The sequence below is a fragment of the Monodelphis domestica genome, chromosome 2 (genome assembly GCF_027887165.1).
Source record: "Monodelphis domestica isolate mMonDom1 chromosome 2, mMonDom1.pri, whole genome shotgun sequence".
Lineage (NCBI taxonomy): Eukaryota > Metazoa > Chordata > Mammalia > Didelphimorphia > Didelphidae > Monodelphis > Monodelphis domestica.
This window is the reverse complement of record NC_077228.1, coordinates 526,248,600-526,260,934: the sequence shown is the minus strand read 5'-3', so window position 1 is coordinate 526,260,934 and position 12,335 is coordinate 526,248,600. Positions and strand designations below refer to the sequence as shown.

The window sequence follows — 12,335 nt, the reverse complement described above, 5'->3', positions numbered from 1 at the left end:
GGAGGAAAGGAGGAAAGAAGGAAAGAAGGTAAGAAAGGAAGGAGAAAAAGAAGGAAAGAAAGAAGGAGAGAAAGAAGGAAGAGGGAGAAAGGAAAGGAGAGAAGGAAGGAGGAAGGGAGGGAGGGAGGGAGGAAACATTTATTGAATGTTTACTCAGTTTTAAGTGCTAACACTGTGCTAAGTGCTGGGGATATGAAACAGAACTAAAGACAGTCTCAGTCCTCAGGAAGTCCCCTAGACTCTTCCTCTGCACTCAAAGGAGAGTATATTACAACCATCTTGGGTTGTGATTTGTTCCATTTAGTAAATGTCCCTTTCTAAAAGCTAAGTCTCACTGACTAAATTGGTTCTTAACTGATAATCTCGGGAGGTAGCATACTGGTAGAGGCTCCAGTCAGTGGCATTAGAGAATTAACCTTGAGCACTCAGGGGATCCCCCTGAAACCTTTTGAGGGATATAGCCTTGCTCCAGAACCCAAGACTTACCTGTGAATTGGGATCAGAATTCTGTAGGCTAAACCCCATTGACTCTGCCTTATCCTGAGACCCTTCCCCTCGGCTCCCCTGGGGGACGTGGAATACATAACACAAACTCAACACTCCCCTGCCCAGCTGCCCCCACACCCATCCCATCATGGGTTACGGGATAGGATTCTCTATAAAAGCTGGGGCCATAACATTCAATCTCAACTCTGCGAAGACATTTCTGCAGGGATCAGAGATAATATGATCCAGGTACATTGCTTTCTGCTAATCTAACTTAATAGAGGACTTGAGCTTGGAGAACCTACAGGAATGGAGAGTTAATGGATGGCCATTAGACCGACAGTCGTAAATATCCGATGTCTCAGGCGACCTTTAACACGAGCTGGATGGCAGTTAAGTTGTGGTATTTCTCTGATGGCTGTCTAAAAGTATGGAGATTCTAGCTGGTGGTTAAAGAGAAATCCAAGGGTCTGCGCACTGGCCTCTGGGAGGCAAAGCTGACATTCTGTTGGGAAAGTTTAGGAGACTGACTGCTGTGTCAGAGCCTAACTGATTCTTATGCAGGCCAGCGGCCAAAGCACTTCAGTGTGCTGACCAGACTGTGGCTCCTGTCTCCCATTAGGTAGGGCAAGAGACGGGAATTATTGCCCCATCACTCACACCCTGACACAGTTTTGTGCTTGATTAGGCAGGGTTGGGCCATTAACAGCCCTTCACATTTCTGGGCATTATTTCCAAGAGATTTGCGTTTTGTACCGTGTCTTAAATCACAAGCTTTAACTGTCAGGGGATGAGTGTCTTTGGACAGCTTATAGCCCTGGAAAGCACTCGCTGGAGGCGGCTTTGGTTGTGGAGTTTATAGTGACCTGGGCTGGTCCTACCTGAATCCTCCCGAGGGGTGAGCCCTTCTTTTCTGCTGACTAGAATCGTAACTCAGACAAGTGAGACCATACAACGCTGCTCAGAGAGAATTCTCCACGTGCCTTGTGGTTGGGTCCCCACAAATTGTGGATCAAGTCATTTTCCCCTTCAGTCCCCCATCTTGCCTTGTGGTTCCCCTTTTGTTCTCTTTAATTACTAAATCCGGTGACCTTTTCTCATTGGGCTTCTTTGACTTCTCTTCAGCCTTCTGCACTATCGACGCCTTGACCTCCTACTGGAAATATCGCTTCTCCGGGGTAACGGGACATGGCTTTCTCATAGTTCCCCTCCTACCTCTCTGGGCACTCCTTATTGGTCTCCTTTGCTAGCTAATCATGTGGGTCCTGTCCCCTACACATGGGAATCTTTCAGGGGGAGTCTAAACATTTGGGGAAGTTCTATAAAGCTGGGGGTCTATGAAGGTCGGGGGGGGGGGAAGGTGGGGCTTAGCTTGTCTTTCTACCAACCTCAAGTTTGTTTCTATTCCAAGGAGAGTCTAAGATACCCTGAGGGTAGTATGGTATAGTTGGGGGCCTGGATAGACTTTTGGGGTGCATTTGGGACTCCCCAAAAGGGGAGATCCCATTATTGATGGGGAGTCTTCAAGGCTCAAATGGAGAAAAATCTTCAACAGTGGAATTTTAGAAACCACAACCAGTCAGCAGAGGAGAAATTGGAGTGTTGGAAGGACTTTTTTCCTACCTCCCACCTCCTAAGTTCTAGGTAGGCACCTGCTCTGGTCCAGGGCCTGTTCTAACCCCTGGGGGCTCTCCATGTGGCTGTCTGCAGGGAAAGTGATCTCAGCTGGGCATCTATATGAGCATTTGTTGTATGTTCCAACAGCTGGGAGAAAGCTTCCTTCTGAGCTTTAATGAGCTGTTTTCCCTCAATACAGTAAAGCAGAGTGGAAAGACACAAGGCTTGGGGTAGGGGACCCTTGGTTAGAATCCTGGCTGTGTCACCTTGACCATGCCACTTAAGTTGTCTGAACCCTGATTTTATCACCCATAAAATGACATTTGTGCTACCCATCTCCTAGGATTGTGGGAAGGAAGAGAATTCTATTAAAGTTTTAGAAGACTGAATTCCCGTTATGGAATTAGTAAATGTTTACACCAGCTCTCCAAAAGGCAGACAATACTTTTAAGTTGAATCCGAAGTAGTAACATTTTCTCCAAGCCACAAAATCTAGATGATATAATTCTAAATGAGACTAGTCTGAGATCCCAGGATCTGAAGACCTTTTCCACTTGGACAGATTAAGAAAGAGATAAGGGAAGAAAGAGGTGGAACTTAAATTGGGGCTTTAAGAATGGGCTGGACTTCAACAGCCACCCAAATCCTCCTCTGAAGCCTCATTGAAGCATGAAGATGACCCCAGGCTTTTTTCCAAGGCTCTGTCAGGGAAATAACTTTTTGAGCAGGTCCTTTCAACCTGAAAAGGTTTTACTTCTTAAAATCCTCACCTTCCATCTTAGAATCAATACTAATTTGATTCCAAGGCAGAAGAGCAGTAAGGACTAGGCAATGGGGCCTAAGTGACTTACCCAGGGTCACACAGCTAGGAAGTGTCAGAGACCAGATCTGAACTCAGGACCTCCTGTCGCTGGGCTTGGCCCTCAATCCACTGAGCCACCCAGCTGATTCCCTTCATGTAAAGGTTTTAAGTATAGGTTTGGTGACTTAAGCTGATGAGCAGCTTAGCTAAGTTTGGAGAGGCTCATCCATCAGCTGCCAGGTCTGACACAGGCTCACAACTCCATGAAGCGTAGTGATGGATTTCAATAGGTGGAGTTGATAGAGGGAGGTTATTCCAAGGAGAGGTAATGTCGGGAGCCCAAGGTGTTAAGGTAGCATGGGGTGGGGGTGGGGTGCTAGCAGGCTTTTTACCAGTTCCCAAGAAACAATTGTTATGTTTCCAGGATGAACATTTTACACTTCAGAAATTGGCAAGCGCTTCAAATGAGGGTTTGATTTGTCTAGATTTAAGAAACTGATGGAGAAAATGTATAAGGATGCAGATTCAACTTATGAAGTATACCCTACCTTTGTTGTTGTTTTTTTTAACCCTCACCTTCCATCTTTGAATCAATACTGAGTATTGGTTCCAAGCCCGAAGAGCAGTAAGGGTGGGCAATGGGGGGTAGGTGACTTGCCCAGGGTCACACAGCTAGGAAGTGTCTGAGGGCAGATTTGAACCCAGAATCTCCCATCTCTGAGCTTTGACTCTCAATCCACTGAGCCACCCAGCTGCCCATCCCCCTACCCCACCCCGACACCTTTTTGTTAAACATTTGCCAGCACCCTCTTAGTGAGTGACAGGTTCACTTTGGCTAGAACGCAGGGTATAATCAATGTCTCAAACTCCGTGAGGAAGTAGTTAGTTGGGAGATGTTTGGAAGAGAAAAGCTGCCCTGGTCAAGAGCTTGGAGAGTATCATGATCATCAGGTCTGGGCACTACATTCTGAGAAGGGCGATGGTAAGCCGGGCAGAGTCCACAAGAGGGCAGCCAGGGCAGCGAGAGGACTCCAGGCCATTGGGCTGTGGGGTCCAGGAGCAGCGGAAGGAGCCCTCAAGCCTTCCAAGGGCTTTCCCACGGAAAAAGGGTTTGTTGGTCCCTGGGGGCAGGAGGCAGAGGACAGGCCAAACAGAGAGAAGAACTTGCTACCAATATTTGTATCACAAATCAGTGCAATGGGCTGCCGCCAGAAAGCCCGGCTCCCCCTCACGCATCAAGCAGAAGCTGCAGGCTTATTGGTCAGGGTTTTCTCGGCTGGGTCAGGCTGGGGGAGGAGGCTTCTGCCCCAGGGAGCACTTAGTGTTGCCTGATTGACTGGTCCGGCCTCGGGCCAGTCAGCTCACGGCCGCTGGGCTTCAGTACCCTTCTCTGTCACAAGAGGGGGCCTTACTAGACGGCCTCTGAAGTCTCTTCTGGCCCAAGGGCCAGCCTCAGTTTCCACAGCTGTCAAATGAAGAGTTTAGACCAGCTGGCGTCTAACGTCCTTTCTGTTCGAGATTTCTGAGCCCATGTCCACTGACTGACCCAGCTACAGAGCCAGGACCCCCGACATCCGCGGGCGGAGCGCAGGGCCGGCCAGGTGGAGGAGCCCCTGTGAGGGCATAATCGCCGGCAGTGACGTTCCTCCTTAGACTGGAACTAACCACCGACTGCCCAGCCGGGGTGGGGCAGCTCAACTGGAGAGGGCAGAGGGGAGAGGGGAGTGGGGAGGGCGGAACCAAGCTGGGGGCGGGGCAGCTCCGCAGAGTATCAGGGTCTCTATGGAGACGCCGACGCTTTTGCCTAGTCCATTGGAGCCCGGAGGTAGGGTGGAAGGCTTGCGGCTCCGGTCTGGAGGGGCGGGCCGCCAGGCTCTGGTGTTTCCTCCCGCCCCACTCCCACTGGCTCCTGGCGCTTGGCGTCTAGGACCGCGGAGCCGCCGCTAGACAGGCTTGGGTTCTTGGATGGTGCATGCGCGGGGGGCGAACCCCCCGCCGTGGTGCCAGTGGTATCAGTCGTCTCGGGGTCGTGGGCTGCTGCGTGGGAGTGGGGGGAGTTTCTCTTAGAGCCAAGGAGGGTCAAGGAGTCAGGGCAGAAGGAGGGAGGACTGGCGGCTCTCTTGGCCCGCGAGCGAGAGGGCGCATGGACAGGAGAACTGACTGACTTACACACGGGTGGGTGGGTTAGGGGGAGAGGCCGGGAGGCAGGCGGCCCAGGGAGATCGTTTTTCCGAAGGGGCCTGGGCAGTCGGGGCTGATCCCGCCGCCGAGGCCGCGCGGGGCTCTGTGCCCGGCTTCGCCCTCTGCCCTGTGGAAGGAGAGCAAATCTGGGATTGATTGATTCACACGCAGGAAACAATTGCGGAGGCGGCTCTCCGAGGTTCGTCAAGCTGTGGTTTGGCGTGTGTTACCTTGCGCACCTCACTCTTGTGTCGGCTGTGGCTCACGGAGTCTTGCAGAAATTGTAGAATATGCGAAAGGAGTGGGTGGGAAGCCTGGTTAATCGGTGGATATAGATGCACGTGTTCTAGATGGCTATGACCCTATGACATAGTTGGGGTTGTAGCTTCATCTGCCTAGACTTGAAAGGGACCTTAGATCGCCTAGAACAATCGTGATGAAATTTGAGCCTGGAGAAGGCAGTGACTTGACCAAGGTCACACAGATTGATCTGGACTTTGAACCCAGATATCGACTTCAAAATCCAGACAGAGCCAACAGAGCTGATGCTCAGATGTAGAGACAGTTTTGTAAATGGAACCGATTGGCACAAGAACAGTCAGCATCCTCTGGGTGACATGATTGGTGTTGGTGCCTTATGTTGGTGCCTGATGCTGGAAAGAGGATCACTCTTATTCCGGTTGATCGATCCCTGGGCAGAAGTAGGAAGCATGAGTAGAAAGAGCTCCTATTTGGAGTTGGAGGATATGACTTCAGGTCTTCACTTTGCTTCTTAGTCATTAATAACGTTGGGCAAATTCCTTAATTTCCCTGGGCCTCAGTTTCCTAATCTGTAAAATGAAGAGGTTGTACTGGATGACCCACGAGATTGCTGCCAGCTTTTGATCTGTGATCCCATTCAGCTGATCAGAGGCAGATTTTGTCTTGATGGTTTCTTCCAATCTTGATTTCTAACTGTGAGAGCTGTCCACTAGTGAAATAGGTTGCCCAGGGGAAGTAATGGCTTTTCTCTCCTTAGAGGTCTTCTAGGAAAGGCTCTTAGACTGCAGAGGGGTTGGGTCAAATGGCCTCTCCCTTCCCTCCCAACTTGGAATTCACTCGAATTCTGATCCCCCCCCCCCCCATAGAAACAATCTGATATCAGTTTATTTGTCCAACTAAAGAGCCCATCGGCCAGCTTTTTGTGGAAATGTCCTCCGACAGTGTCTTATTCAATTATAAATGATGTGCCTGCGAGTTACAGAGTAACACAACTTCCCTGGTGTTTTCATTGCACAGAGATGGTGCCATAGTAACCAGTCATGTACAATTCCAATGAAACAGTAACCCTGCCTGTTAGATAAAACTCTTGTTCTTCCTGTGTTCCTTCCCCCGCAGTGAATAAAGATGAGAGAGCACCTTTGTCAAGGTCGTGGAGTCTGGGGGAAAACTTTTGGGGAGATTGAACTCCAAATATATGCCGGCCCTTGGAGCACCAGGGATGGCTTTTTTGTTTTTCTGTCTTGTTTTTTTTTCTTATTGAAGGTTTGTCTGTGGCAAACTGAGCATCAAATGGGTACCGTTTTCTGTATTGGGATCCATTTCCTTACAGTTGACTGAATGGTACCTGTCTGCTTCTGGGCTGTCTGAAAGGAGGGCAGCAAGTAGAGATCTTGGAAAGGGTAGCTCACTCGAAGGGGAATGTCTGGGAACAAAGGGTAGGTTTGGCACAGGAGCCCCGAGGTGAAGGTTTTTTCCTGGGTAAATCTGAGCAGTTACTTAGTACTTTTCCAAGCCATGCCCATGCCAGATTTCCTACAGGAAGTCGGAGCGAGGCCTTTCCACTTGTCCTTCTAGGTCACTTCAAGAAGAAGCTGTAAAAGCGCTTTTGGAAATATGATGAAGTCTGAAGTTTTCACTCAGGGGGACATTAAGCCCTCATTGCCCAGCACCATCAAACTTGATCATTCCAGAGAAGACAGGACCATGGATGATCTAAGATATTACTCCAAAAGGTGTTGTATACATTTCTTACATAGTATCTTTTTTGTGGAAGGGGTGATGAGTATCAGAATACATTTATTAGATGCCCATTAGGAGCTAGACACTTGGAATAAACAAGGAATAAAGCTGTCTCTGCTCACTAGGAGCTTACAGTCTAATGTGAGAGGTATGTCTTTTGTACCCAGTAGGTACTTAAATGCTTATTGCTTGATTGACAAGGATCTCAAATTTAGATGACTAACAGTCAAATCAGAGCTTATATATGATTTAAAAATGGATTTTGGGGGCAGCTGGGTAGCTCAGTGGATTGAGAGCCAGGCCTAGAGATGGGAGGTTCTGGGTTCAAATGTGACCTCAGACACTTCCTAGCTGTGACCCTGGGCAAGTCACTTAACCCTCATTGCCTAACCCTTACCACTCTTCTGCCTTGGAAGGTAAGGGTTTTATTTAAAAAAAAAGGGGGGGGGCAGCTGGGTAGCTCAGTGGATTGAGAGCCAGTCCTAGAGACGGGAGGTCCTAGGTTCAAATCTGGCCTCAGCCACTTCCTAGCTGTGTGACCCTGGGCAAGTCACTTGACCCCCATTGCCTAGCCCTTACCACTCTTCTGCCTTGGAGCCAATACACAGTATTGACTCCAAGATGGAAGGTAAGGGTTTAAAAAAAAAAAAGGATTTTAATTCCCTCCCTTAATCTTATGAAATGATCTCTACTATATCCCATATATATACTTTTTTTCTATCTATATATATTTACATATTTGTCTGTTTATCCAGCTATCTAGGTATATATTATGTTTATCTATACATTGTTTACATATTTCTATACATTGTCATCGATTTGTTTATCTGGTTATCTATCTCTATATATTATCTATTTAGCTACGTATATTTATCTATTCATTATCTCTCTCTCTCTCTCCATCCTTCTATTCCTCCATCCCTCTCCCTTTCTCCACCTGTCCATCTCTCCATCTGTCTAACCATCCATCCATCCATCCCCCATTAAATTGGAAGCTCCTTGAGATAGAGATTTTGCCTTTCTTTTGTCTTCAGTGCTTGGCACAGTGCCTGGCACACAGTAGTTGCTTTAATAAATACTTTTAAAAAACCCCTTACCTTCCATCTTAGAAATAATACTATGTATTGACTCCAAGACAGAAATGCAGTAAGGAATAGGCAATGGGGGTTAAGAGATTTGCCCAGGGTCACACAGCTAAAAAATGTCTGAGGCCAGGTTGAATCCCAGGACTTCCTGACTCCAGGTCTGGTGCTCTATTCATTAAGCTACCTAGCTACCCCCCAAAATGCTTTTCTCTCGATTTGGTGTCTTTAACTCCCTTCCCTGCTCTTCTCAACCACTCTATTGACAGACACACTAAAAACAGAAGGGAGCCTCATGGGGAAGGAGGCCATTATAAATTTTCCTTTGCTTCATAGCCTGCTTTCATTAAAGAAGTCATCTCCAGGTTGCCAGCCTTTTGGTGGTAAGCATCTCTGAACTTAGCTTGGTCCTTGAAAAGCAGCCTCAATTTGTGAGGCCTTCGTGGAAACCTTTCCAGCATGGAGAGCCTTCCAGAAAAGTTTCTCTGATAAGAGTCTATTCCCTTCCAAGATATATAAAGAACTGATTCAACTTTATAAAAATAAGAGCCATTCTCTGTTGGCTAAAGGGATAAAAAGGATATGGATAGGCAGCCTTCAAAGGCAGAAATCCCAGCTATCAATAGCCATATGATAAAAATGTTCTAAATCTCCAACAATTAGAGAAATGTAGATTAAAGAACTTCATTACCACCAGATTGGTGAAACTGCTAAAAAAACAAATTGACAAATGTTTGAGGGGTGGTGGTAAGGCAGATACATTAATAATTAAAAAAAAAAATCCCTCACCTTCCATCTTGGAATCAATACTGTGTATTGGTTCCAAGGCAGAAGAGTGGTAAGGGCTAGGCCGGGGGTGGGGGGTGGGGGGGTGGGGCGCATTAAGTGACTTACCAGGGTCACACAGCTGGGAAGTGTCTGAAGGCAGATTTGAACCTAGGACCTCCCATCTCTAGGGCTGGCTCTCCATCCATTGAGCTACCCAGCTGCCCCCTACATTAATGAATTTTTGATGAAACTATGCCTTCGTCCATCCAATCTGGAAAGAAACTTGGAATTATCCCTAAATTCACTAAACTATATGTACCTGTGGTCCAGCTCTACCACTCCTAGGCTTATACTCCAAAGAGATCAGAGGAAATGGAAAAGGACCTATATGTACAAAAATATTTATACCTGCTTTTTGCAACAGCAACGAGCTAGGGACTAAGGGGATGCCCATCAATTATCCCCAATTTGTGACTGAACAAATCACTGCATATGAATGTGATGGAATTCTATTATGCCATACAAAATGATGAACGTAATGGATTCCAGGGAAATCTGAAAGATTTGTAGGAAATATTCATACAGAGAGAATCAGAGAGCAGAAACAGGAGAACAATGTATACAATAATAATAACATTGTTGTAAAGACAAAGCCTTTGTATATCTGAAGAACCCTGATCAGTGCAATTACCACCCACAATCCTGGAAGATTGACAATGAAGTGTGTTCCCTTCCTCTTGATAAAAAGGTGATGGTTGGGGGCAGCTGGGTGGCTCAGTGGTTGGAGAGCCAGATCCAAAAGATGGGAGGTCCTGGGTTCAAATCTGCCCTCAGATACTTCCCAGCTTTGTGACCCTGGGCAAGTCACTTCACCCCCATTGCCTAGCCCTTACCACTCTTCTGCCTTGGAACCAATACAGAGTATTGATTCAAAGACAGAAATTAAGTGTTAAAAAGAAAAAAAAGGTGATGCATGCATTGCGAGACATTTTTTGGATATGACCAATGAAGGAATTTGTTTTGCTTGCTTATGCATATTTGTCACAATAGTTTGTTTTCTGCTCCCTTTTCATTTTAAATATAGGTAGATGGAAAGAGGAGAAAAATAAATGTTAATTCAAAAGTTTTTAAAAAAGAAAAGAATTGTAGCTAAGTGGTACAGTGGCTCAGGTACCAGCTGGGAGTCAGGAAAACTTATCTTCCCAAATTCAAATCTGGCCTCAGATACTTCCTAGCTGTGTGATCCTGGGCAAGTCATTTAACTCCCACAGCCTGGCTCTTACCAAACTTCTACCTTGGAACCAATAGAGAATATTGATTATAAGACAAAAGGTAAGGATTTTTGAAAAAAAAAAAAGGACATTACGCAGATCTTTCATTAAGCTGTATAGAAGGATGACAGTCGGTATTAGTGGAGTGCAGTGTTGGCAAACCTTTTAGAGATCATGTGACCAAACTGCACCTTCAAGTTGCCTGTGAACTCCCCAAATTATCAGAGATGAGGAGGGAGGAAGTGCTTGCATTGGGCAGAGGGCTGGAGGAGCTGAGCATAGAAACATTGTCCCCAGGTATGGTGGAGAGAGATAATGGAGCAGACTCCTCCAGCACACTTGCCATGTTTATTCCAACATGGACAGAGTGGGTAGCCACAGCAGTGAAATCATGGATCCTTGAAGTTTTATTGACATAATTATGGAGGTTAATTAGGATAGGTATAGTAGAAATTCTATCTATCTATCTATCTATCTATCTATCTATCTATCTATCTATCTATCTATCACCTATCCATCCATCTGTCTTGTCTGTCTATCTATTTGTCTGTCTGTCTATCAATCTGTCTATCTCTCCATCCATCTCTCCATCTATCTATCTATCTATCTATCTATCTATCTATCTATCTATCTATCTATCTATCTATCTATCTATCCATCCATCCATCCATCCATCCATCCATCTATCTATCTACCTATCTGTCTGTTTGTCTTTCTGTCTGTCTATCCATCCATGTATCAATCTATCTATCCATCCATCCATCTATCTATCTATCTATCTATCTATCTATCTATCTAGTATAATAGAAAGAGCACTGACTCTGGTACCGAGGTCCTGGGTTCAAATTTGACTCCTAACTTTGAGCATGGCATCTTGGGTCTGAGTTTCCTCACCTGTTATGTGAAGGAGTTGAATTCTATGACCTCCCATATCTCTTCCAACACTAGATCTAGGATAAAATCTAAGTATTCAACTGTGAATGTCTTAACATTTAGATTCATCTCCCCACCCATATAGAGTTAATGTTTGTTGAAAAAATCAGTTGTTTCTATTTTCTCCCTCCTTAGGTGCCAGTACCTTCTTTCCCCACCCCCCACTATTTACTTTGTATAGATTTTATATTTTATATTTATGGCTATGGCCAATAGGATACAGGCTCTTTGAATGTAGGGACTCGGGTTTGCCTATTTCTGTTGCCTAACTGTGGCTCCTGGGCCACATGGATAGTGCTGGACATGGAGTCAGGAAGACCTGAGTTCAAATTTGAGTTCAGACACTTTAGCTGGGTGACTCTGGGCAAATCACGTCAACCATGTTTGCCTCAGTTTCCTCATCTGTAAAGTAAGCTGGAGAAGAAAATGGCAAACCACTCCAGTTTCTCTGCCAAGAAAACCCTAAATGGGGTCACAAGAGTCAACACAATTGACATGACTGAACACAACAACACCATGGTTCCTGGCTCATTGTAGGAACTTAACAACACTTGGGAAATATAAATGAATAAATAGAAAATGGAAGTTGAGGCTTGGAGAAACCCCTAAAATCTGTGCTTCTAGAATGCCCCTGTGACATTAGCTACAAAGTGTAGTGTTAGAGATTATTAGCATTCTCTTAAATACTGACTGTCCTTGTGGGCTAAGATGACTTGATGAATTTGTGGAGAGAATACTCCATTCTTAACCAGCTACTTTGGAGTATGCAAAAGAATCGGGGGGACCCACATGCCAGAGAAGAATTGTTCTGCCTATAAAATTAACTGGTGAATAAGGAGATCAGATTGGCTCCCATGATCTGATTAATACCATTCTTCAGAAAAAAAAAAATTGGTCTGTAGACTATTTTTGAACTGGAAGGGATCTCAGGCCATTTTGTCCAACTCTTATTTTTCAGATAAAGAGACTGAGGTCCAAGGAGGTTAAGTGAGGTGGGATTTGAACCCAGATCCTTTGACCCCAGACTTCATTGTGCCAACCTACCTCCATGATTAAAGAACAATTTAAAAGCATTGTTTTTGATGAACACTGAATTGGAATTTATTGTGTTTATTGTCTAATGTATTTGAGGGTTAAATAACACATGCCAAACAATGTAACTGGAAGGGGAATGCTGGGAAGAGAGGCATCACC

At 45.7% G+C, this 12,335-nt stretch overlaps 1 protein-coding gene across 8 annotated transcripts in view; it reads left to right on the top strand.

Moving 5' to 3' along the window:
* ANKMY1 (ankyrin repeat and MYND domain containing 1) overlaps positions 1-12,335 on the top strand; it is a 134,503-nt gene that overhangs the window by 7,329 nt on the left and 114,839 nt on the right. For 4 of the 8 annotated variants that reach the window (XM_056819822.1, XM_056819821.1, XM_056819816.1 and 1 more), the window contains exon 2: positions 6,923-7,080. In XM_056819822.1, coding sequence (XP_056675800.1) covers positions 6,923-7,080 — 158 coding nt within the window. Of the gene's footprint in view, positions 1-4,612; positions 4,731-4,754; positions 5,081-5,102; positions 5,286-6,249; positions 6,784-6,922; positions 7,081-12,335 lie in introns of those variants that run through there. The other 4 variants (XM_007485961.2, XM_056819818.1, XM_016429370.2 and 1 more) reach the window with 4 other exon arrangements.